The 27,540-nt window shown below is 37.0% G+C and overlaps 1 protein-coding gene across 1 annotated transcript in view; it reads left to right on the top strand.

Moving 5' to 3' along the window:
- Positions 1 to 27,540, top strand: part of Cps1 (carbamoyl-phosphate synthase 1) — a 108,971-nt gene that overhangs the window by 23,296 nt on the left and 58,135 nt on the right. The window contains 14 exon segments of the mRNA XM_042679131.1: positions 78 to 170; positions 3,110 to 3,199; positions 5,517 to 5,645; positions 6,384 to 6,490; positions 7,531 to 7,669; positions 8,375 to 8,452; positions 10,075 to 10,173; positions 11,146 to 11,241; positions 15,400 to 15,589; positions 16,934 to 17,091; positions 18,962 to 19,090; positions 22,157 to 22,301; positions 24,139 to 24,349; positions 25,936 to 26,134. Coding sequence (XP_042535065.1) covers positions 78 to 170; positions 3,110 to 3,199; positions 5,517 to 5,645; positions 6,384 to 6,490; positions 7,531 to 7,669; positions 8,375 to 8,452; positions 10,075 to 10,173; positions 11,146 to 11,241; positions 15,400 to 15,589; positions 16,934 to 17,091; positions 18,962 to 19,090; positions 22,157 to 22,301; positions 24,139 to 24,349; positions 25,936 to 26,134 — 1,863 coding nt within the window.

Below are 27,540 nucleotides of genomic sequence, written 5' to 3'. Positions count from 1 at the left end.
AAGTCCCTGTGAGAGTTTCTTGTCAGCACCTTTATCATTGCTGCCTCTTCAACTGTCTTATGTTGTTAATTTGGTAGGGCACCATGCTTGGGAAGATTGAATTTGAAGGTCAGCCTGTGGATTTTGTGGATCCAAATAAGCAGAATTTGATTGCTGAGGTATCAACCAAGGTGAGACATTTTCCTTCCTGTTTTTAAGTTTACATTTGTTTTAGAAAGGCTATTTTATTTTTGTACAATATAAAACTTTTCAATTAGGCTGAGGGCAGTTCAGTTAAGGCCAATGACGTTTTCTTATAGGCCTATATAGGAACTTTCCTGCCTTGATTTAGAGGCTATTTTTTTTTTAAGCTTCCTTCTTCCCTTCTCTTGTTCCTTACATCATATAAACAGATCTCTGAATTGATCATGGACCAGATTTGCTAGCCTGCCAGAAAAACAAGGAGAACTTTGTAGAAATGAGAAACAATCGTCTGAGTCTGGGTGCATTTTGTAAATATCCTTCACCCTAAGGATTTATTGTTTTCACAAAGCAATTTCAAAAAGTATTCATAGTGATGACTGTGTCACTTCACCATGAAATATGCTTCATGTAAATTTACAAGAAGGGATAGACGGTCTTTTAGAAAGGTGTGTTTCTCTGACTAGAGGGAACATAAGAGTGGGGGACAAATGAGCAAGTAGATGACCATGTGCACAATGCTGTGATCAGTACCATCCTCAGAGTGTGTACAGCATAACATAGCCCCTCATGGACCAGCATGGAAATGGGACAGGCACATCAGAAAAAGCTCTGAACTGCTGTTAAAATTATTTGAAAACATACATGCTGGTAGGTATAGTTAGGTAGATGGTGAACGAAGAGAACTAGGTGTTAGGAAGAATGAATGCTCCATACTGACAGACACAGAGATTTGAAGCAAGCAGTGTATTTGAAGATACGTATGTGTATATATAGACATATATGTACTTCTACACATGTAGATATGTACACATTTGTACATATACATATATAGACATAAATTTGATATGGCTTAATGAGAGTTTGTACATGTTAGTCCACTAAATTGGTCAAAGATGAATGGTGTAGGACTAAGGTTCAATTTGGAGGGTTTCTTATGATATGGTAGCATTAGCTGACCAATGATACTGGGTATTGAGTGTAACTCATTCTGTTTTGGAGCAAAGAATAAATAGATAAAGGAGCAAGTAACTAGATTGTGGCACTTTCCAAATATGAGGAACACTCTTCTGGAGGAAATATATCTTAAAAAGATTCCATGGTCAAACAAGATTGAAAAACATGACATGACATATCCCTTTCCTACAGTGTCTGAAGGCGTCTATGTATTTCGTTTGGCTTGAGGTCATGCATAACTTCTCTCATGGTTTGTAGAAAGACTGTACCTTGGATTTGCAGTCTCCATATTCTGTGGAAGCAGCCAGCTGTGGATTTAAAGTATTTTTTAAGAATTTCAATGACATAATAACATCTACCTGACACTTGAATCACATTTTATATTAGATGTAATCTAGAGATGATGTCATGATGTGAATTGTACACCATTTTAGATGAGAGACTCAATCATCTCTGGATTTTGGTACCCAAAGGTATCCTGAAAAAAACATCCCTTGTGCCCATCAGAGATGGCTGTAATGTGTTTGTGTAGAAACCAATAGAAATCAACATATCTATACTTTTATCTATGTTGCATTAAGAGGGAGATGATGGTTTCTTTTTTTTTGGTCGGTCGTGGGGCTTGAACTCTGGGCCTGGGCGCTGTCCCTCAGCTCTTCAGCTCAAGGCGAGCGCTCTACCACTTGAGCTACAGCGCCACTTAGATGATGGTTTCTTAATGTCAGTATAAGTATAATTTCAGAGTAGGTAGCTGTAATAAAATGTAAATTTGTATTAGGAGAGTATATATATTTTGTCAGCCTTGATTATATGCCTTGGAAATGTTGATAATGCGTTGTCAATTTGATGTAGCTAAAACTAGATTGTTATATTCATTTTATAGCGGAAGCCTAAGATTAAGGATAAATCTATAGTTTTTCAAAGTATCTAATGAGAAAGATTACTTGTCACATTCATTGATCAGCTCAGTAATGGTTTCCCCCAGATCACTGAGGCAGTTATTTTTAGTGCATAGTGGTCTGCACGAGGAAACGAAAATCAAATTCTGTCCATATTTTCCCCTAAGTACAGTCTAAAGATTATGATTGGATGCTCCGTATGCTTTGTGGAGATGAAGACATTTCAGTGAAAGTAAAATGCTTTTTCAAATATTCAGATAACACCTTTTATCTCCAGACCTTCCGCACACTATGAAGTCATCCTAAATTCTGAATGTAGGAACCTACTCTTGATTGCAAAGCCAGTGTGGCCACCCAGCCCTCTAGGCCTTCTTTCTCTTGATTTCAATTCTTTCTCCTTTTATGACTTTAGAAAACTGCTTTTTGGGGTAAATGTCTGTGAAAATCAATCTGCCTCCAAGCGGTGCTTAAGTCATAGATAATCATTATGATGTGCTCTGGGATCTTTTTTTTTTAATGAAATCTTCCACTTAAATGCAGACATTTGTATGTTAATATAAAGGGACCAGTGGTCTACACAAGCTTAGCAATTCCTGTGACTTGTCATACCAATTCCATCTATTCAGCCTCAAGGCATAGGCCTAATATACAGTGGTATAGCACTAACCTGGTTCATCTTTATTTCAAGCTGAGGATCAAATGGTATTGAAAGCATGATGTATCTAGTTAGCACATTTGTCTTGTGCTGAAGTAGCCATGATATTTGAAAACTGTATTGCTAATGAGGCAAAACGTGAGGAAGATGTTTGTTTACTATGGATGTCTAAAAGATCTTTGTTATTGCTGTAACCCATAGTTTATATAAAATAGCAAAGTACACTTTATTTCTCATAAAAATGATACAGCCTATGGCATTTGCTTTTCTCACAAAGTAACTTCCAGTCAACCCTTAGTAATTAACTATCAATCCATTCTTCATCTAAGTGTATAACATTGTCAGATGCATTTATGATATTGGTCTGTTGCTTAGAGCTGAAAATTCCCACTTGCTTTTCCATTCTTTAAAATGACAGGATGTCAAAGTGTTTGGCAAAGGAAACCCCACGAAAGTGGTAGCTGTGGACTGTGGGATAAAAAACAATGTCATCCGTCTACTGGTGAAGGTAAGTCATTCACCCATCTCATGGGTAAGGCTATGTAGTTCTTGATCATCAATGTTCAGCTAGCTGCCTCTGTTTCATAGAAAGCATGTGCATTCTCTCCGAATGTCAGCGATCTACTCTTTTTGTTGCCTTTGACTATAAAACAACACATATATCCCTGTTCAAAGGAAAGATCTACACAACTATGTTTTAAAAAAACAAAACAAAATGGCCAGGTGCCCGTGGCTCATGCCTCAGTAAAACTAGCTACTCAGGAGGCTGAGATCTGTGGATCATGGTTCAAAGTGAGCCTGGGCAGGAAACCAGAAAACCAGAAGTGGCACTGTGGCTCAAGTGGTAGAATGCTGGCCTTGAGCTGAAGAGATCAGGGACAGTGCCCAGGCCCAGAGTTCAAGCCCCAAAACTGACAAAAACAAACAAACAAAAAAAACTCTTCCAAACAACAACCCCCCTGCAGAGCCACGAAAACATGGAGGAAAGGGATTACTGTCTTTTGTCAGTTATTGACTGATGTTGTGAGACACTATACATTCATTTTTGTTGATGTTTGGAGTTGATTAAAAGGTTAAGAGTCAGATTCGTACCTCCTCTGTTGGCCTACATTTATTAAGTACCACATATTTTCTGGGAGTATGCCCAGGTCCAGTAAGACTTTAATAGTGCTTTATGTAATGCAGACAACCAATTAAAGCTAAGCCTTAAATCCTGAAGGAGAATTCCCCCCAATATTAAGTTTTCTTATATATTACTTTATTGGAATTTCTTTTTATATCTCACCATTGTCAGTTTCTCTTTGTCTCTCTCTCTCCAGGGTCTCTAAGGTTAGTCTACCTCATCCTCAACTTCCTTCTCTTCCTCTCTCGCTTCCTTTTCCTTCATCTTTCTTTCCCATTTTCCCCCCTTTTTGTTGGTCTTGGGGCTTGAACGCAGGGCCTAGGTGCTGTCCCTGAACCTTTCTGCCAAAGCTTGGTATTCTACCACTTTGACCCACAGCTCCCCTTTTCCTATTCTTTTTCCCTTTCACTCTTCCTACTTCTATCTCTCCCTTTTCCTTCTTCTTTCCTTCCCTCTCTTTCTCCCTCCTCCCTTTCTTTTTCCCCCTCATAACATGAAATTAACAAAGGTACAAGACACTTCTTCAATTCACATCCTTATTATTAGAAAATGTAAGCAATATACACATCATGATTTCAATTTGGTCTGTCCTATTAACAAAACTTGGATAGGTCCCCTCCTCCCCCCAGGGGCAGAGGCCGTGCATGGACTCTCCATAGTCCACTCTCAAATCCATATTCCACCTTAATTCCTGTGGCCCATTTTGTCATTGTAAGCGTCTTATATCTCTGCCTAAGGAATCTCTATGGTTGGTTGAAACCTTCTGCCAATCAGAAAATGCACTGAATTTTCCCTGTTGCAGCCCACAGCCCATAACCTGAGAGATAGCTCCTTTCCTCATGGATGGGCTATCTCTAAGTAAACACTGGCTTTCAGATTTTCCCAAGAAGCTTCAGCTCTATTCCCACTCAATGACTGCCTGATGATGTATACTTTATAGCCGTGTCTCACGGCACTACTTCCTTGCTATTATCATTGTATTTCTTGGAAACATTTATCCAAATAAAATTCAAAACCTTGTCTGAGGAAAGATATCAAAGGTATCCTTCTCTATGCTTCTTACAGTAAAATGTTCTAATTCATTTTCCTCAGAATATAAGTATCATAGATAAGAAAACTCTGGGAACGAAGTTAATTAAGATTTGATCAGACAAGGTGACCTAATGGTTTCTGTCTGCAATCTTAACTACTTCAAGCAGTACAAAGCAAGTTCAAGACCAATCTGGTCAAAAAGTTAGTGAGAACCCCACCTTCTTAACCAAATAGCAGGATGGTGTACATGCCTGTTATTCCAGCTACATGCACAAGTAGGAGATAATGTTGCAAGCCAGCCTAGGCAAAAAATTATAGACCTTATCTGAAAAATAACTAAAGCATAAAAACCCCCCCTCTCCAACAAAGAAAGTATGCACTATCTTCCAAAAAGTTAAGTCACAGAGAATTTGGGAACCAAAATTACTCTTGATGTTGAGATGTGTTACCAATCTTTCCAATGCCTTTCCCCTTCTACTTTCTATTGACCATCAATCCTATTCGTATCACATAAAACAAAAAGAACTTTCTGCTCAGTGATACACATTTAAATTAGGTACAATATCCATCTTCTCTTTGGGGCGTTGTTGGTGGAAAGAAGTTGCAAGCAAATTACAATTTGTCAAAGGAAAATGTCCTTAAATGAATCATTTCTGTGTTTCTTGTCCAGCGTGGAGCTGAAGTGCATTTGGTTCCTTGGAATCATGATTTCACCCAGATGGAGTATGATGGACTTCTGATTGCTGGAGGCCCTGGGAACCCAGCTCTTGCACAACCACTGATTCAGAATGTCAAAAAGGTATGGTCAGCCTGAGGAGGGCAGTATGTATTTGAAAAGAATATCATTTTCTCAGGTTCTTTTTTTGTCTGTCATGGGGCTTGAACTCTGGGCCTGGGCGCTATCCCTGAACTCTTCAGCTCAAGGCTAGCACTCTACCACTTTGCGCCACAGCTCCACTTCTGGTTTCCTGGTGGATAATTGGAGGTCGTCTCACAAACTTTCCTGCCTGGGCTGGCTGTGAACTGTGATCCTCAGCTCTCAGCTTCCTGAGTAGCTAGAATTACAGGTGTGAGCCTGGCAGGGTTGTTGTTTGTTTTTGTCATTCTTATTGGAGACCTCCAAGGGAATGTCAACATAACATTTGTCGGGAACCCCCCCCCCCAAAAAAAAAAACCAGGGAGGGCAGCTTTTTCAGGACAGAGCTTTTGCCCACTGCAGGAACTCTGACACTGGGTCCTCCAGTTAAGAAGGCAGGAGCCAAACTCCCACCGTACCATTCTTTAGAATGACAAAATGACAACCCAAGCTCCTCACTGAGACCCCACACATTTGATTAAATTTAGTTTTATCTAAGTGACAAGTATGTCTTAGAGATTGCTAATGCTACACACTTGTCAACCGTGCCTTCTTTTTACATGTTAACGTTCAGTACATCTTGTTAAGGAAGAAAACAAGGAAAGTTGATTTTTCTCCTTTCAGTAATAGTGTTTGGTCGAACTTGTGTTGCAGGGTTAATAACAACCTTTCTTCATTTAGATTTTGGAGAGTGATCGGAAGGAACCATTGTTTGGTATCAGTACGGGAAATCTAATAACAGGATTGGCTGCTGGTGCCAAATCCTACAAGATGTCCATGGCCAACAGGTAAGGCACTTGCTGCATTGTTTTTGGGCCATACAAGCTCTGAAGTATTACTGATAACCAAACCCAAAAGATTTAGAGAATTTCCTTACCAGTACATTACAATAAATCGATAGCGGTCCTATTACATAGTTCACAGTTGTCTGATTACTGAATACCATTTTTATTGCATTTCTGAATGGCAGCCCTTTCTACTGATATCTTTGTTATGGTTTGAAGCTATTTTCCCCTTCCCTTGGTATAATTTGAGGTCATAATATGCAATCAAATGACATTCCGAGAGAAACTGTTCTGATTTTAAGCTTGATTTCTGAGCATTGATAACATCTTAAGAAGTTGGTTGCGTGACTTATGAACCAAGAAATCTTCAGTCCTTCAGTGGTGTTGCTTCATCGCAAATGATGTTAATTTATTCAACACCAGGTGCTCCCCCAACAGCCCACCCTTCACTTGATACGTAATTCAGCCTTGAAGAGTCATCTGTTCATCTCCTCCTAACAATTCTCCTCTGGCTTAGTTACTGCAGCTTCCTTAAAATCAATTGCAGTCTGGGAATATGGCTTAGTGGTAGAGTGCTTCCCTAGTATGCATGAAGCCCTAGGTCGATTCCTCAGTACCATCTAAACAGAAAAATGTGGAAGTGGGGCTGTGGCTCTACTGGCCTTGAGCAAAGAAGATAAGGAACAGTGCCTAGATACTGAGCTGCCTAGACCCTGAGCTTAAGCCCCAGGACTGGCAAAAAAAAAAAAAAGAAAAAGAAAAAAAGTGCCTGTTTTTGTTCAGTTAGTGAGCAACTCTTTTTGTTTCAAGTGCATTTCTAAAACCTATTATAGAAGTTTAATAGACCAGATATTTAATGCTCAACAAAACTTCCCGGATTGATTTTTTTGTCACTAAAATTATTGGGATTAACAATGTGTGACTTTTCCAGAAAGTGATTTTTCACTAAGCAATTGAAACTTTGGGATTCTACTTCATCACATAGATATTTACATTCTCTATACTTCTGCATTCCCCTGTTCTTTCTCTCCTTTTGTCTCCAGAGGGCAGAATCAGCCTGTTTTGAATGTCACAAACAGACAGGCTTTCATTACTGCTCAGAATCATGGGTATGCTTTGGACAAGACCCTCCCTCCTGGCTGGAAACCACTGTTTGTGAATGTCAATGATCAAACAAATGAGGTAAATGCTTTCCTGACACTTACTCAGTTTGTGAGAAATCTAGGTCTTTTTAATATTCTCTTGTAGGAAATGCTATACTTATTTATGTTGGATTTGTGTGTGTGTGTGTGTATATGTAAGAACTCTTACTTTTACATTTTTTTTATAGCTCTTCCCTTTTAAAATACTATTTTCATCAGTTGACTTGTGCCCTCAATTAACAGGGGTCTCATACAATTCATTGGTAAAGGGAAATGGGTACAAATCTGGGCCTAGAGCAAGTGTGTTTCAGAGGTTCACTTAGTAGCCTTGTAGCCTTATAAAAGACTGTAGTGAAGTAATTTAAGAGTTGGAGAAGAGAGTATTACTTTATTCTGAGTGAAGTCCAGAGGGGCTCCAAAGGCTATGAGCCAAATTTATGTGAGTATATGTATTTGTGTGTTTGTGTGTGTGCATGTGCATATGTGCATGCATGTATATGCATTGTTTGATTATTCATTTTAGATGATTCTTCATTGGCTTGTTTTCTGTCTGTCTTAATTGCTTGCATATGTGATTCATTAAAGACCTCCAGTCATGTACTTAATAGTACTGGTAGTTATAAGAATGTTATTAAATACTTAACTCTGCTTTTTTATTTGGCCTTTATTGTATGCTGAATAATACATCCCCACACTTGACATTTGTTATTACAGAAGGAATTTCTTCCTGTTTCTATTCCTTTAGGGGATTATGCATGAGAGCAAACCCTTTTTTGCTGTGCAGTTCCACCCAGAGGTCAGCCCAGGGCCAACAGACACTGAGGTATGTCAGAAAAATGAGGCCTGTTATATACTTTAAAACTTAGAGATGTATTTAGGGTAATACTTCAGAAACTGTCATAATTACCATTAGATAATTCTGGTGCAGAACAGTCTCCAGAAGAGTGATTTGCTAATACATATTTTGTATTAAAATTCCCCCCATGAATAGCATGAAGTAAATTTTAATCTTTTCCTTAAATTTAAAGTGGGAAAGCCCTTAAGAAACCTGAAGCCATGCTATGAAGCTATTTTTATTTAAACCCATTATCATTCTAATATATTTAGGCCTGAAATTTACAATTGTTGTGCTATGCAAATGAGTTCCCCCTTGCTCTTTCCATCTCATATCTGAAATGAAATTTTAATCCCCCATCTGTGACTTCAAAAAAAATCCCTATGGCAACTGGTTGTGTAGCCAGTATAGGAGAATAAACAGCAGCAGAAGGAAGGAGAGGGATGAGGTAGGGTGTGTGGAAGAAAGGAGCGCTGTGAATCCACATTCATGTGACTCAAATCACTCAAGTAAAGAACCTGAACGAATGCTCTGGAAGACTTGGTTTCTAATCTAAATATTTTTGCTTTCTCATGTGAGGTTTTGGTGCCATGTTCAAATGCAGCGTGTCAATCTTTGAAAGAAGGCTTACTACGACATCTACAAAAGTCTAGGAAGTCTAGTGTGACTATTCTACGTGCAGTGGCCTCTAGTAATAGCACTGACAAGAAGTCGTCCTTGTCTTAGAAAAGATTCCAGGCAAAATGAGGAGAATAAGAATTATTTGCCTGCTCATGCATGTCAGAATTGTCTTTTTAAATCCTTCTTTTTGGCCTTGTTTTCATATTAATGGGAAATATTGCTTCATAATAGCAATATTTGACATTTTATACTCAACGATGAAACTCAAACAAAATTTAGATATATCATGTAATACACACAGCATTTTTTAAATTTAAAATAAGTGATAGTCTGTATTAGAACTTCAGATTAAGACATTGTAACTATGAAAGCAAGTGCAGTATGACTTAATATATTTTGTCCTTCCAAATAACTGCAAAATTAATACCTTTAATGAAATTTATTATTTATTTCTGAAACAACAAATATATTGTTAAAGTTTAAGAATCATCTTCAGATATTATTAGCAACTGAGAAAAAGTAAAAACCACAACATTTCTAAGTTTAAGATGCAAAGGGAAATAGCTTTAATATTTTCAGAGACTGAATTAGAAGAAGAAATGATTTGTAATTAGAAAATGAAACAAAACTATTTTCAGAAGTCATTTGCAATGTTTGTTGTCTATTGAAAACTTTTAAACATTGGACTTACAGGGACCATGTAGAAAGAAGTATTTATTTGACCTGATTTTTATAGTAGTAGCCATTCAGTTGTTGACCCAAAAATCAACTGAAAAACAACTGCAAAAACAACTGAAATGATTAAAACATCAAATACTGCACAAGAAAACTTCCCCTAAAATTTATTTGTTGCTTATCTGAAGTTCAAGTTCAGCTTAAAACCATATATTAACAACTTAAATATATCTTATATCTAATATATATCTTAGATCTAACAACTTTATGCGTTTTGAATCTTTTAACAATTGGTTGTACTTTTTTTTTTCTAGTACCTATTTGATTCCTTTTTATCCCTGATAAAGAAGGGGAAAGGCACCACGGTGACATCAGTCCTGCCAAAGCCGGCACTGGTTGCATCTCGAGTCGAGGTCAGTAGATTATGGGCATATTTTTGGTGTAAGCATTTTTATTTCTCTATCATGTGTTGATTTTTTTAGTGAATGATGTAAATCACACCAATGTTGATGAAAGATGAATAGTAACTTTGCATTTATTTCACAGCTAGTCAGTCTATTTTTTATGTTCTTTGGACCTTTCATTTAAACTTGTGTCATTTAAAATTCATTTCTTCTAGGAAATTTGTAATGATGACATAACTCAATAAAGAATAATGTCCAGTTAAGTTTATAGTTTGGTGTATTCCACATTGCCCAGAATGTTACAGGTGTATACATTTCAGATCAAGTTCAGACCACACAATTAATTATTAGAATTGACAGAACTGTGAATTGAAACAAAGTTTCAATCAGAAGAATTATTATTCAATATCATGAACTGCGCTATATTTTTTTACCTCTAAAAAGCAACTAAAGACTAATACAGTATAAGACTTGAATGTTTATTTGCCTGTAAATGCCTGTAAATGTTCATAATTTTAAACACACACACACACTTAGGTCAGCATTATATATTAAATTTAGGAGGATGTCAGTATATTTTCACAAACCCACACAAAAACGCATATATGGAAATTGTGTATCATTCAAGAAGGTTTATTTTTTACTAAGTAAAATAATGTTTATCCTCATTTTTTTCTCTTTTTTTTTTCTCTGCGCATTTCTATTTTGTGTGTGCCAGCAGTTTGCTGTCCCCCCAATAAACTCTTTTCTGCCTGGAAAAAAAAAGGATGTCTACAAACTTTGGAAAATTCATCAAAATTAGAGATTTCTTATCTGTCTTTCCCCTCACATATAATATATTCTTCAAGACATTATACTGACATTCACCACATAAATTCAGACAATGTTGTTCGTTTTTTCCACTTTTACAAATGTGATTTCTTTCTCATGATATAGTAATTAAAGCAATGTTGATTTTTTTCCCCCTCTTATTGTTTATAGGTTTCCAAAGTCCTGATCCTTGGGTCAGGAGGTCTGTCTATTGGTCAGGCAGGTGAATTTGATTACTCTGGATCTCAAGCTGTAAAAGCCATGAAGGTGAGCAAGTGTGAGCTTTGCTAGAATTAATACACTCTTCAAAAAGCCTAATTATTATTTTATAATTTAAATTTATGGCAATCCATCATTCCAAAGTCACTATAATTATTTCTTTCCATATCCTTACATATCTGTATTGAGGAAGGTTTCATCACAAACAAGAGTTTTGTTATTTGGGTTTTGTTTGTGCCACTGGCACCCAGCTATTTTGGTTGTTTTGAGCCAGTCCTGGGGCTTGAATTTAGGGCCTGGGCTCTGTACCTGGCTTTTTTTTTTTTTTTTTTGATCATTAGAGGTAAGAGTCTCTCAGACTTTCCTGTTTAGGCTGATTTAAAACCACTATCCTGAGATTTCAGTCTCCTAAGTATCTAGAATTCTGAATGTAGGCCTGGTCACCTAGCTTCACAAACAAGATTTTTATTTTTATTTTTGTTGTTTGTGGGGCTTGAACTCTGGGCCTGGGTGCTGTTCCCTGAGCTCTTTAGCTCCACGCTAATGCTTTACCACTTGAGCCAGAGCACCATTTCTGGTTTTCTGAGTAGTTTATTGGAGATAAGAGTCTCATGGACTTTCCTGCCCAGGATCGCTTTGAACCACGAACTGTAGATCTCAGCCTCCTGAATAGCTAAGATTACAGGCGTGAGCCATGGGCATCTGGCACAAATAGAATTTTTAATATTCTCAAATATCCCTATTATCTATAGAAGCAGACTTACATTTTGTCTATTGACGTTGAAAACCTATAAAGCAGTTTATAGCTTAGTAACTTTGCGGCAGGCATGTTTCGTGTGGAGGGAAGTAAGTGTGTGTTGGAGAAAGGGAGACTGCATCTACGAGAGCAAGGGCAGCAGCACCTCTTTATCAAGCATTACAAATTATTACTTCTCACTGGGGGACCGGATTCCTTTAGCAATGACTTGGAAAACTGCGTAGTACAGCCAGATTTTCAAGTAGAGAAGAGAATCAGTTGCCTAATTGGGAAATGTGCACTCCCTGTCCATGGTTATCAGCTGTAATTTTGAAGGAATTTCTATAGAAAAGTCTCCTTTTGTTGTCCTTATTTCCCCACGAGGCCTATATCTTGGTGTGCTCATCCAGTCAAACAGAAGCAGTATGGGCATCTTTGCTTGTGACCTTGCCTCAGGCTTCGCAGTGTAGAGGCCTCTAAAGAGACAGGGCTAGGAGGTAGGATGCAGATATCAGTGCAGAGTGAGAAAGCAAACACAGGAAAACAGCTGGCTCAAGACTATATTTTTCATTTAGGAGGGGGTTATGATTTTATAGCCAAAGACCCCTCGATAATATCCATTATAAAAAATGTAGAACATATGTCAGTTACCTTCTTGTTTTCATTTTTTTTTCCATTTGTTTCCTTAAAATACTTTTCACAATGAATTCATGGTTGTCTGCCCATATTTTAATCTATTTTCAAAAAGATGACTTTATTGTGTTTCTGTTTCAGTGTCTTATTAGATAATTGTTTTATATAGGTTAGAACATAAGTGTGTTGTAGATTTAGAAAACTTTTAAGTAGTGTACTTTGAGTAATGCTTTTTTTCCCCTTCTGGTCCTGGGGCTTGAACTCAGGGCCTGAATGCTATCTCTAAGTTTCTTTTACTCATGGCTAGAACTCTACCACTTAAGCCACTGTGCCACTTCTGGCCTTTTCTGAGTAGTTTATTGGAGATAAGTGTCTCACTGATTTTCATGCCCCAGCTGGCTTTGAACCACTGTCCTCAGATCTCAACCTCCTGAGTAGTTGATTATAGGTCTGAATCACCAGCACCTGACCTGAAGTAATATTTTTTAAGTAGTGTTTTTATGTTAATTTGGAATTTTATCAAGATTTACTATTTCCATTTTATTCTTATGTTCCTTATGTTCACCTGAATTAAAAAATAAGAATCATTAGATATTATATTGTGATTAAATAGATTAATAGAAGGACTTATAAAGAATTAGAAACAATTGTCTAATGCATAAATTGGTGTATGAATTGGAATGAAACAGAATAGAGAGATATGAACTTACTGGAAAAGTTTGAAAATTATATTTAAGAATCAATGGAGGGCTGGGCGCTGGTGGCTCACGCCTGTAATCCTAGCTACTCAGGAGGCTGAGATCTGAGGATCGCGGTTCAAAGCCAACCCGGGCAGGAGAGACCGTTTATCTCCAATAAACCACCAGAAAACCGGAAGTGGCGCTGTAGCTCAAGTGGTAGAGCACTCGCCTTGAGCTGAAGAGCTGAAGGACAGCGCCCAGGCCCAGAGTTCAAGCCCCACGACCGACAAAAAAAAAAAAAAGAATCAATGGATACTTATTTGTGTATATCTTTTCCTGTATAATTTTTCAAAGTTGTTATATTCATGATAGTCACAAAATACTTGTTTGTTAGTGCTCTTCTTTATCAGTGAGACTTGCTGTATGTTCTGATGATAGTACATTTTCAGTTTTGGTTCAGTTGTTTCAGTTCCAATACATATTAAAGCTATATTTGCCTTGCTGTATTTATTTTTCCAACATTTTCTTAGTAATAATACACTTCTTCCTATACAATATTTAAAAATTTTGAGAGATGATTCCAATGGAATATGAAGCACAAGAATTAAGTTGGAACTCAGATTAGATTTCGGATACTGCCCTGTACCATCCAGGCAAGCCATTTAACCTCATTTAGTCTCAATTTTTGCATTTCATATTTTTAGCATAAAAATCAAACCAATTAGTAGAAGTTACATTACATGTATTAGGGACTGTTTGAATTTAAAGTAATATAAAATATTTCCATTTTTTTATTTAGATCTGGGACAATAATTTATATCCTTCATCTGAGTACTTTGTGTGTGTGTGTGTGAGTTGTGGGGCTTGAACTCTGGGCTAGGGTACTGTCCCTGCTCTCTTCAGCTCAAGGCAAGTACTCTACTGCTTGAGCCACAGTGCCACTTCCAGTTTTCTATTGGTTTATTGGAGATAAGAGTCTCAGGGACTTTCCTGTCTGGGCTGGCTTTGAATCGCAATCCTCAGATCTCAGCCTCCTGAGTAGCTAGGTGTGAGCCACCGGCGCCCAGCCCATCTGAGTATTTTGTTGGCTTTTTGAAAGAAGTTAGAATTGACACAGTAACTTGTGAAATAATAAGAGCACCTGGCTGTTTCATAACTATTTTGTTTAGTGTCAACCTCATCCGAACTTAGAAAGCTATGATTTTTAGTAGCTGAAGTGAAGAATTATTTTGAGTATCTCTCTAGATTGAAGAAATAAGACAGGGCTATGAATATCGTATATAGACATGTAAGCACACCCAGACATACATATATACCTAGTTATACATACCAGGTTTATTTAATTTCTTTTTTGCTATCTGATCATTTTCTTCTAACAGTGTATAGACAAACAGTTGTATAATAATATATTAAGTTGCTATAGCAGACATGAAAAACTAGGAATTGAAAAAGGCTCTTGGTACTTGTAGAAAGAAAGGAACACGTTATTCTAGATGTTAAATGTTCAGTCAATGTGATGGGGTTGGATAAAAAAAGGGAAGCAATGTTACCTCTAGTTTCATTTTAGATTTGTCAATTTTTAAATTTTTGGACTGTTTTATTCTTTGAAGACCCATTAACCTCTAATGTTTATTAATACTGGTGAGCCTTGAGAAACTCTCTCTCCAACTGGTCGCATTTGATTTTTGCTTGATGCCTTTCATGGTGAGGAATTATGCTGATGCTCCAGAGTCAGTAGTTTTTTTTTTTCTTCCTTTGACCAAATTCATATTCCTTTGAATTCTATTTGTGTGTTCTTTTTTATTTCTTTTTGTTGTTGTTGTTTATTTGTTTGTTTGTTTTTTGCTGGTCCTGGAGCTTGAACTTGAACTTAGGGCCTGGACATTCTGTACTCAAGGCTAGCGTTCTACCACTTGAGCCACAGCACCACTTCTGGCTTTTTCTGTTTATGTGGTACTGAAGAATCAATCCCAGTACTTCATGCATGCTAGGCAAACACTCTACCACTAAGCCACATTCACAACCCTTCTTGATTTCTATAACTTCCTTAGAGACTAAATTGAAAGCTTTGTCCTGAAATTACCCTTCACTTCATGTAACCCCTCTCATCTTTAGACTATCTGTATTCTGATATTCGATTATTTTTGTCTCTTTCAGGAAGAAAATGTCAAAACAGTCCTGATGAACCCAAATATCGCATCTGTCCAGACCAATGAGGTGGGCTTGAAGCAGGCGGATGCTGTCTACTTCCTTCCCATCACCCCCCAGTTTGTTACCGAGGTCATCAAGGCAGAACGGCCTGATGGGATCATTCTAGGCATGGGTGGCCAGACAGCTCTCAACTGTGGTGAGTTCCTCTGATTTCCACGGCAGAATTTTGATCCATGTGGGGATGGGCTGCATTTTGTTTGAATGCATCTACCTATTTTGTTCTATATTTCATTAAAACCTTTCTTCTAATGTATGAGGGAGCAGTTAGCACACAGCTACCTCAAAATACCATATGGTGAATAGGAGTAGTTTATTTCACATAACACCTGCAAGACAAAGAAACTACTTGCTTGAATGCTCCACAGTGGCCATGTAGGTTTTTATTTTCCTTCCTTCACCTTAAGACATTGCCTTATCTCTGTTTTCTCATGGAAACTCTGAAAACTATTAACAATAGAATTAAGAATTAGGGGCTTGTGCCCAGGTTGGTGGCAGAGTGTTTCCCTACCATGCATGAAGCTTTGGGTTTAACCCAGCACTATAAAAATACTTAAATAAGGGCTGGGAAGGTGGCTCAGTGGTAGAGCGCTTGCCTTGCATGCTCGAGGCCCTGGGTTCGATTCCTCAGCACCACATAAGCAAAAAGAAAAAAGCCGGAAGTGGTGCTGTGGCTCAAGTGGTAGAGTGTTAGCCTTGAGCTGAAGAGCTGAGGGACAGCGCCCTGGCCCAGAGTTCAGGCCCCATGACCAGACCCCCCCACCCCAAAAAAAAAAAAAAAAAGAAACAAAAAACTTAAATAAAAGATTTAGAGGTACTTGAGAAAATTGAATTAATGTTGATAGATTAGCCTTGTAGTATTTGACTGTTGCATGTATTTTCCTGATAATGTGGGCAAGTCTCTACCATTTTTTTCCCCAAGCATCTGTTTTGTCTCTTGCTGCCTACTTTCTATAATGCTTCAAATCTCACAAGTTAGATCATGAATCAGAATGTATTTAAGTAGATGAAGTATTGAATTGGAGTGTAATTTGTATGCTAAACATAAAAGTGTTATCTAAAGTTAGATAGCAAGTATAAATATAAAGAACTTTGATTTTTTAAAAACCCAGTTAGGTATGTGTTTGGCTGAAATTATTTAAATAATAGAACTTGCTATAGATATGTATCTAAGAAGAAAAAGGAATACACTAAAATATTCAGGGTCAGTGTTATGCCATGCTTTATATTAATAAGGATAATAAAATCAATGTATATTTAATGGTGGTAATAGAAGCAATGACATCAGTGACATATTTTTATTTTTAGAATTTTATTTCAGAACATTTTTTTGGTAAGTGCAATGCATTGAAGACTGGTAGCTTTGTGGATTTGATTTTAAGATTATATATATGTTAATGTATATACATATATAATATTATATATAATGTTAATGAAGACGCGGGGTGTTAGAGTATAAAACCTGATCTTATTTCTTTTATAGGTGTTGAATTATTCAAGAGAGGTGTGCTCAAGGAATATGGTGTGAAAGTCCTGGGAACTTCGGTAGAATCCATCATGGCCACAGAAGACAGACAGCTGTTCTCAGACAAACTCAATGAGATCAATGAAAAGATTGCTCCAAGTTATGCTGTGGAATCAGTAAGGAACCTTTACTCTTGAGAGATAGGGATGATATTTGCCTTGGGTTATTTGGAGAATAATTTGTCATACAGGTTAAAAGTTAAATTTATTATACTTACACACTTCGTTCCTGGAATATGTCAGTCACTAACAAACACTGAGTATTGATGACAACATTCAAAGCTGCTATTTTAGGGGAAGCCACCAATATTTTATTTTATGTTGAGGAACAGAGACCTAGAGATGAAGTGGTTTACCAGTAGTTGAAAATACCAACAAATCTCAGATATTCTGAATTGAAACTAAGAACTCCACCAACTCGCTATACCAAAGTGGTTTTTATCCACATTTTAATTAGCATCCATTAATTCTACAAGGTTTTTCACTGTGACATGTCCCCATACGCATTGCAATGTACCTTGATCAGTGTCAACCCTCCTTTTATTCCAACTCATCCCCGCTCTCCTTTCCCAAAAGAATCTGAACAAGTTTCCTGGTTCTATTTTCACCTTTGTACAGAAAATACTATGACTATATTTTCTCTCTCACCCTCTATGTTAACCTTGTAAATATTGCCCACACCCAGGGAGATGACTGTTTTATATTCTTGTTAAACGTTCAGAAGGGTTTTACTGTGATAGTCCATACATGCATCTACAGTATATTAAACAGATCAGCCCCCTTCCTTCTCCCATCCCCCACAAAATCCTGTTATCCAATAGCTTTCAGTGTTTTATTTCATCATCTTCATTTCCAGATGCATTGTGATTCAATGTTTGCCCTTTTTTCTGGGATCAGTCATGCCTACTTTGTGTTCAAATGCCCTGCAGATGGGATTGGATTTAAAATACTTTTTGATATTTTGGAATAGAATGGAATAAACATTTTAGAATGAAATGGAGACAGTGAATAAGACTCATGACTGGGAAATGTGTGGCGTATCTATTTAAGGAAGAAGATGATTTTACTTTTCTATTTCTCATTTTCCATTGTTCTCTGTTCTCCCTGATAGGCTGTTACTAGTCATCAGGCCAAAACAAAATCAAGTAGATGAAAGAAAAAAATCAACTAATCAACTGTCTGTACATCAGTGTTGTTCTTGATTTTATTTTTAATGTCAAGAATATATTTGGTGAAGTGGAAGGTAACAGAGGCAGTTTTAAATGGAATTTTCCCATTGTGGGAATAGCCCAGTCCATAGGGATACCAGGCAGGTATGGCTGGAAGAATGAGAGTTGGATCTATATATGTCAGAAAAGAATGCTACCAAGTAGATGCCATGCTACAAAGCTGTCAATCTAGAATGATCCCAAGGTAGCTCTACTGAATATTGGAAAGCTCTTGCCATACATTTACTTTTTCATTGCCAGGTATAATTATGTCCTTGCTTCCCTAGGATGAGAAAGAGGCATCTGGGAAAGGTATAATGACATTCCCATTGGTAGTGTAATAATATTCCATGACTGAAAAATATAGGCACCATATGTTGTGTTCTGAAAATTAAAAAAACATTCTGAGCTTCTGAGACTATTCCCACACTGAACTTGAAAAATGAAAAATCTTATTTCAATACAGTATTCCTAATAGCTTCTTGTAGTATGTCTTCATTGGTGGAAAATCTTTTTCATTAAAAGTCCTCAAGTTTAGAATTCTAGGATTTACTTTTACATTTACATTTAACATGTATGTTTTTGGAAGAGACAAGGGAATGATAGAACATTTCTACTTTCTACTTATTCTCCCCAAATTGATGTATGTAACTGAATTGCTTGACTTTGGAGTGTAGGGGGGTGGTTGGGTGGTGGGTGGGTGGGTGGGTGTGGTGTCTGTCTCTGTTCTACTAGTGTGGTCAGCTCTTCAAGTTGTATATCTTTGTTCTTGTTTGCAGATTGAGGAGGCCCTGAAGGCTGCAGACAACATTGGATACCCTGTGATGATTCGTTCTGCTTACGCACTGGGTGGATTAGGCTCTGGCATTTGTCCCAACAGAGAGACTTTAATAGACCTTGGCACAAAAGTAGGTATTTTGCTACACAGTATTCTAACCAACCAAAAAAATGACTTGAATGACCTTTCTACCAGCAAAGTTTATAGCTGAGACATTACCCTCTAGGGACTAAATCACTATCTTATCAATTGTCAATAGAAGCTACTAGAGATAAATTAAATTCTAGTTTTTGTGCAAGGACACAGTGGTACTCCAGATTATTTTAGGTCAGTCATGACATTCTAACCTAAAATTCCATCTCTATTCTTGCAGTCTATTGAATTCAGTGATAGAAACTTTGCCTAACTCTCTTCCTCTGTTTTACAATCCATTTCAAAATCATAATGCTGAATATAATTTGGTGGCTAAGCTAAAAACCCAGATTATCCCACCTAATTTTTCCATTATTTTTGGACTAATCTCTAACTCAAATTCAGATATTTCAACTACAAACAGTATTAGCTTCTCTGTTTCATGAGACAATTTCACCAACTACTGCACACACATAAAAAGGAAAACGAGTTTTATACGTGTGGCTTATTTTCTGTCCAAATCATTTACAAATATACTCAGACCTTTTTAAGTATTAAAGAAAGTATCTTACGGTTCAAAGCCAGCCTGGGCAGAAAAGTCCGTGAGACTCTTTTCTCCAATTAACCATTAGAAAGTGGCGCTGTGGCTCAAGCGGTAGAGCGCGCGCCTTGAGCTGAAGAGCACAGGGATAGCGCCCAGGCCCAGAGTTCAAGCCCCACAACAGACCAAAAAAAAAAAAAAAGAAAGTATCTTGGAAAAATGAAGACAGTCTCAGAGATGAACACAAAAGACAATGCTCAAGAGATTTTTGTCTGTATTCTGTTTTCATAGAACAGAGACATGTAATTTAGGGCTCTGTGTTAACTTTGTCTGACTGGGCAGATGTGGAGCCTGGTGTTGTGTAACTGAAACTGGAGTGTGGAGTGATCCCAGAAACGTGCAGGAAGTTGTTGGGGAAGTGCTTATAAGTACAGCTTGTAGTTTCATCTCTCTTTTGTGTGTCTGCGTGTGCACACACACATGTGAGTGTTTAGGCACTGGGGCTTGAGCCCTCAGTGCCTGGGCATAGTCCTTTAGCGTTGTCTGCTCAATGCTGTCACCCTACCACTTGAACTACACCTCTACTTCTGTGGTTTTGGTGGTCAATTTGAGATAATGAGTCTCATGAAGTTTCCTGTCAAGGCTGGTATGGAACTATGATCCTCAGATATCCATCAGCCTTCTCAGCAGCAAGGATTATAGGTACAAACCATGATTGGCCATTTCTTATTTTTAGAATTAAGTGATAAAAGACCCTTGACTTATTAATGTTGGATATTTAAACTGAATGATACAATTGTATATATTTAAGTAGCTATACCTATAGGCTAAGAACTTGGGTTTAGTTGACCTAAAGTTCCCCAAATTACACAAACCCCAAACAAAAACAAAACACAAGGAAATAAACAGCAAACAACAACCTACGCAATCCAAAAGCAAGATGGGGTGTATCTAATACACAATTTTGTTTCAATGCTTAATTCCTGAATCATTCAAGACCATATTTGTGGAGGTATAAAAATTATTTACTATAGCAATTAGGTGTTCCAAATATGCTTATTATTTTCAGTGTCATTATTAATAGCAATAATTACAATATATATTTATTTTTCATTAAAATTTATTTTCACTCCTGAATTCTAAAATATTTCATATACAAAGCTACCAAGGCAGGAGAATGGGATATACCTTTATATTTTGCTAAAGTAATTGATAACTATTGATTGATTTTACTTGAAAAATGTTCATTCCTCCTCCCCCCCTGAAATGAAATAACAATATAATCTAAGCCACTTTCTTATTATTGTACATTATAATTAGTACCACAGGAAGCTGCACTAACTGCTTTAGGTCCTTAAGTTAAATTTCTATATAAAATCTTAGGCTTAAGAGAAAGAAAAATTATCAAAGGTAGAAAGAAGATCTCAATATTATTTGTACCCAAATATTAATTTTACTCCTTTCAAATACAAAAAAGCTTTTCCAGAGTTACTCTTTGTTTCCTAAACTTGCTCTCTTTTTAGGCAAATCACTTGACAATTCAATAGTCATGAAGTTGTTAACAATGGCTGCACTACCTCACCCCGTTATGGTCATCTGTGGGGGCAATGTATCATATTTTCAGTTGCATGTGCTGCAGACAGTAATGATGACTAAAACTAGAAAAGGTTGCAATATGTTAGGATAACATTTTACTTTAGTTATTTCCTCATTCATCTTACTAATTTTTTTTTGAAGCTCATACATAGTACCATCCCAAGTCAAATATATAGTGAAACCAAGGGACATTTCCATCTTGAAATGTCCTTCAGTGTGTATCCTAAGGTCAGAAATTGTCTCTTTTGGGTTCAGTATCCTACTATCAGTAGATATGAAGTAAATATGAAATGATAATTATACTAATTCATGGCTGTCTAATCACGCATGCATGATATATGATTCAGAGTATTTAAGCACTTAGGTAGTGATTAACCATGATAATAGCCCCATATGATTCTTCTCATCCCCAAGTTTTATATGCCATCTTGGCTCACTGTTTACAACCATCATTATCTCTTTTCTCCCCCTCATCAGCGTCAGTCGACTTTTATTGTGTGTGTCACTGTACCAATCACCCTCAGCTATTTTAGAGAAAGCCAGCATCTTTAGGCTTATTTTTTCCACATTTATTTGTACTTATCACATTTTCTGGTTTCACAGAAGCCTAGCTGCTGAAATAATTTCATTTCCCGCTGCCTGATTGCTCAATTATTTTCACTTTTTCCTAAATTAGTTTGATTTAATGTCATATCAGCACTTTGAATGGCAAGCCTCAATAATGCAAATCAAGCACATTCAGCAATGATGCTATTCCTGGGCTTACTGATTTTTCTGACACCTTGTGCTTTCAGAAGGACAGGGAGGGTTGAAGTCAGGCTCGGCACTTCTGTCTGACCAGGATGCAGGAATGGCATTATGCTACATATCCTAATTTAAGGTGTTTCCTTTTCTTAGTCATTGGTAACTTCTGTCACCAATTTCCAGGCTTTTGCAATGACCAACCAGATTCTGGTGGAGAGATCAGTGACAGGCTGGAAAGAAATAGAATATGAAGTAGTCCGAGATGCTGATGATAATTGTGTCACTGTGTGTAACATGGAGAATGTTGATGCCATGGGTGTTCATACAGGTAGGCAAAGAATCTTCATGAAGTAGGGTCACACTTTTAGCTCTTGGCTTTTGTGTCATGGAGGCCCTTATGAAGTATGTTACTTTTTCTGACAGACTAATGATAACCTTTGACATGTATGTGTGTGTGTGTGTGTGTGTGTGTGTGTGTGTGTGTGTGTGTGCAATACACATGCATATGTAGTATCTTTTATTATTAAGTGTTTTTATTGTGAAAATACCATACAGAGGGGATACAATTACATGAGCAAGGTAATGAGTACATTTCTTATCAAGCATTGTTGCCTCCTCCTTTGTTTCCCCTTCCCATCCCTGCCCCCTCTCCCCCGCTCCCCATAGTATCTTTCGGTATTGGAATTTAGTATGATCTTTACAAAATCATGATGTTATTATCTTGATATCTTAATTACCCCAAGAGGGACAAATATGAGCAATGAAACTGAGGTAAAAACCTATGGCTTTGTGTTAGAAGCAAAAAGAACACTTGATAAGGTTTAAAATTAGAGGTGTTATCACCACAGGAGAGAAAAATAGCTTCAAATAAGGTAAACTAGTTGGATGAGAAAACAAATATAAGTATTGTGTCGAAGAAAGGCTAAATTTAAATGTGGGTGAATCTCTTAGAGTCAAACATGTAGAAGTAAGACTTAAGAGAAGAAGGGCTCAGAAGGTGGCTCAGTGGTAGAGTGCTTGCCTTGCATGCATAAGGTTCTGGGTTCGATTCCTCAGCACCACATAATCAGAAAAAGCTGGAACTGGCGCTGTGGCTCAAGTGGTAGAGTGCTATCCTTGAGCTGAAGAGCTGAGGGACAGCACCCAGGCCCAGATTTCAGGCCTCATGACTGGCCAAAAAAAAAAAAAAGAGAGAGAGAAGATATAAATAAAAAAAAAAGATGATATAAGGTCATTAGAGGTCACATGTTATAAAGAAATGATTAAACCAGGACGCATACAAGGAGTATTTAAAGACAGGTTAGGAAAAAGGAGAGAATGGGGTCAGGCTTTGACGTAGCTTTACATTCTGATTAATTGGGCAGTAGAAAGAAAATCGTTAGAAGAGAGAATTAGACAAGTTGACAACTAGGATAGAATAATCTTAAGTAAGCTAACAAATCAACATCTTTTATATAAAAAACTTTTTTTTGGCAGTATTAAATTCTATACAAGAATGAAGATTTAACTTGGTAGTTTTAGATGTTTGGGTGTTTACCAGCCATAGAATAGAATTTTGTGTTAATGAGGGATAAGACAAATCTCCAAACGTTCAAGATGATTTTAGTCTTAAAGAGAATGAGAGGAATGGTTGTGTAGCTGGCAGTGTCAGAGAGAGGCTTCTTGAGGCAGAGAAAGACCTTCTGGAAAGAGGTATAGAAAATAAAAATGAGATTGAAGACCCTAAGTGGGCTATGATAAGAAACAAGGGGAGGATAGAGACAGATGACATATAGAAAACAGATCAGTGAACCAGTCTGGGTAAAAGTGAGATAGTATTCGATGTTATGAAGAACTCTAGGGAATTTGAGGAGGATGAAAAGAAGGGAAATGGAAGAAGCTAATGTTAATCCAGTAAGTAGACAATTGAAGCTTTCATTGCTGGCTGAACATGGCCAATTATAAAATATTTCTGTGAGTAATGTATCAGAATAATACGAATAAAGCAAGAATTAGTGGGAATAGCTGTTGTCTGATTTGCATACATCTATATGTTGTGTATGTGTGTGTATATGTGTTAGGTTTGTAAAACCTTCAGATTTTCACAACAAATGTTCAGACTGTTAAATGTGTTATTTAAGTCGATTAAGTCACCGAAATATCATGAGTGCTGCTTGTGTTTACAGGTGATTCAGTGGTGGTAGCCCCTGCCCAGACACTCTCCAATGCAGAGTTTCAAATGTTGAGACAGACTTCAATCAATGTGGTCCGCCACTTGGGCATTGTGGGTGAATGCAACATTCAGTTTGCTCTTCACCCTACCTCAATGGAATACTGCATCATTGAAGTAAATGCCAGACTGTCCCGAAGTTCTGCTCTGGCCTCCAAGGCCACTGGGTAAGACAGTGTGTTTGTAAGTTCTCTGCAGGCAGAACTGTTAGTGAAGACGGTCATGAATTCAGAAATGACCTCTTCTCTTCTTTTTATAATGGTATCCACAAGTTGTTTATGGAACCTCATGACATGGTTATTAATGAGTGTCCTGCTACATTGGGCGAATGGTGTCTAGCTGGCTCTGTTTGCTGGGTAATCATAAACTAATCAGAATATAGGTAGACAAAGGAAGCTATGAAAAAATCTACCTCTTAATTGCCCTTGCAGATGTTGCTAAATAGTGCTCAGTAATCTTTAATTCTAGTCCTCAACTGGCTTCTTCAGATGTATGGTTCTTTAACAAATAGTTGGTAATAATTATACTTCACCTACTCAAACCTTCAGTGTACATTCTCTTAATTTTAGCAGGGTTGTGCATGATAGGAATTTACTACATTATCTATTATCTCAAAGTAAATGACTTGAAGGACCCCATAAGACTGAGCAGTGTTCCCCATTCCTTCACAAATGGTACAACCAAATAAATTTGTTGTTCACTTAATAACTGGTAACAAAAATAAATGGGAGGAAAGTTAGGTGAAACATTTTGCTTCTACTACCAGCTATAACATATGACATTTAAATGAACAAAACCTATTTCCTTCTGTAGATTTTTTTTTAACAAAATTAAACACATAGTACTATATTAGGTGGTGGAAGGCTTGCTGCTCTACAGGAGCATCTTCTGATGCTTCTCTGCCTGTGAGCCTGTTGCCAAACCACTGATCCCCCTCAGTTTCCTCATCTGTCTTTGAGATTGGTAATTGTCTCAAGAAGTCATATCCAAGGGGAAAAACAAAGGAGGAGGTAACAATGCTCAATAGGAAATGTACGCATTACCTTACTTATGTAACAGTAACCCCTCTGTACAGTATTTTTACATTAAAAAATATATACAAAACAAAACAAAAAAACAAAAGAGAAGTTATATCAAATTCTATTGTACTATAAACTCTTTTCTGAAATAAAAGTACCACAACTGGCAGCACATGTGAGGACATCAAAGATTCTGGAGTGTTACTTTTTCAAGGAGCCCAATGCACAAAGACAATTTGGAGACAGAAGTAGGCCCCCAAATTGCAATGACTATATCTTTTGATTGCTACAAAACTCACTAATAAAGCTGACAAGATTCTCTGTTCCTAATTATATAAATATATATATATACATATGTGTATATATACACAAATACATATATATGTGCACACATACATTGCTTTTACAAAAGAATATTTTGTAGATTATCATCTGACTGGTGGTTATTAAGTTAAGGTTTAACTTCATTTATTAAAGGAGTTGTTTGGCAGTTCAAGAGGTGAAGGGTAGAAGCTATAGTAATGAATGGATAGCACAGAAAGTAGCCTCTATAATTTATCGTGGCAAATTATTTTTGTAAGTGGCTATTCAGTATTTATAGAGTAGAGGATAAAATTTGTCTTATACAGTGAAGGGAAGTAATACCAGGATTTTAAGAAAGATCCGATTATGATATCTTGATCATAATTCTCTTTTCTTAAAGAAAAAAAAGAGTAAATTTGTGTCCTTCCTAGGTACCCGTTGGCATTCATTGCAGCAAAGATTGCCTTAGGAATTCCACTTCCTGAAATCAAGAACGTTGTGTCTGGGAAGACATCGGCCTGCTTTGAACCTAGCTTGGATTACATGGTTACCAAGATTCCACGCTGGGATCTTGATCGTTTCCATGGCACATCTAGCCGTATTGGTAGCTCCATGAAGAGTGTGGGAGAGGTGCGTCTGAATTGTACCCTCAATTTGCTTTTAAAATTGTTCTCAGTTGAAATTCTTAAGATTGCCTGGACACTGGATACTTGGTTGGAGAACATCTCTCTAGTTGACTGCTAGCCATTGACATGGCCATTTTGACCATTTTGGTGAATTCAGTCCATTTATTTATTTATTTGCCAGTCCTAGGGCTTGAACTTGTCCCTGAGCTCCTTTAGTTCAAGGCTGGCACTCTACCACTTGAGCCACAGTGCCACTTCTAGTTTTTCTGTTCATGTGGTGCTGAGGAATCAAACCTAGGACTTCATGCATGTTAGGCAAGCCCTCTACCACTGAGCCACTATCCCAGCCCTATGTAATGAAAAATGCTTAAGAATAATAGAAATAATATGGATAATTATTTATAAAATTAGTTATTTTGCTGCTAAATTTTAAATATGTTACTCAAAATTTTATTTAGTATCCACGAATAATTTTTAGTTTTATAGCATTATGAAACATCTGATCTCTGGCTGCCTCTTCCATTTCTAAGCCAGACAATATAGAAATATGCCATCTAACTTTCGAAGATGTCGGTAGGACGTCTTAATTGCATAGATGAATTAGACTACTATTACCTTTCTTCCCTATTCCTGAGTATCTTTTTACTTTTAATTTATAATTAAAACTTGGATCAGTGTGAAAAGGTCATCTATTTGGCTTTAGTGATCTTTGAGTATATATCTTGTCACTTATTGACATGAAGATTTCCTCAGCTGCCATGGGCATTTGTGTCTGTTTGATGAATCACCAAAATGTACTGCAGAGAGCATTTTGATTGTTACTTTAAGTTGGAGAACAAAATGCATAGTAATCTCAGTCCGTGGAAAATTTCAAAGACAATGTTCATCGAATGAAAATAACTTGTTAGGGTATAGGGCCAATTTAAGTTTAGTTCTCACATTAAATTTGTTCAAAATAAATCCCCATATGGTTTTTGTAATTGATTAGTATACAATTCCTTGTAAAGGCTGTGGAAAAGCACACTGGATTTGTCATGGAGAATTTAATGTCTGTGTTAAAAAATCATAGTCTATCTGTACCTGTTAGAATTCTCAAGGTTCTATTAATATTAATGTTTAGTTATAAAACAGCAGCCTGTCATACTGAGTGATAGTCATTAGCATACAAGTAATTCTTATTAAGAAAGTATCTGTATACTTTGGCTATATTCCTAATTTTAATACTACTATGGTTCGGTCCGGGTACAGGCAATTTCCTCATCAGTCTCAGAAAAGACAGCTGAATTGTCTCAGTCATAAAACACTGAACAGACATAATGGACCCATTACACTAAAAACCCTGGACCAAAGGAGAAGCATCAAAATCCTATATTTAAAAATTTGAATAGCTTTCTTATAGGATTTTGTTGT

The sequence above is a fragment of the Dipodomys spectabilis genome, unplaced genomic scaffold (genome assembly GCF_019054845.1).
Source record: "Dipodomys spectabilis isolate Male_0828 unplaced genomic scaffold, ASM1905484v1 ptg000051l, whole genome shotgun sequence".
In the NCBI taxonomy this organism is placed as follows: domain Eukaryota; kingdom Metazoa; phylum Chordata; class Mammalia; order Rodentia; family Heteromyidae; genus Dipodomys; species Dipodomys spectabilis.
The sequence above is the reverse complement of the archived record's forward strand: the minus strand, read 5'-3'. Positions and strand labels throughout refer to the sequence as shown.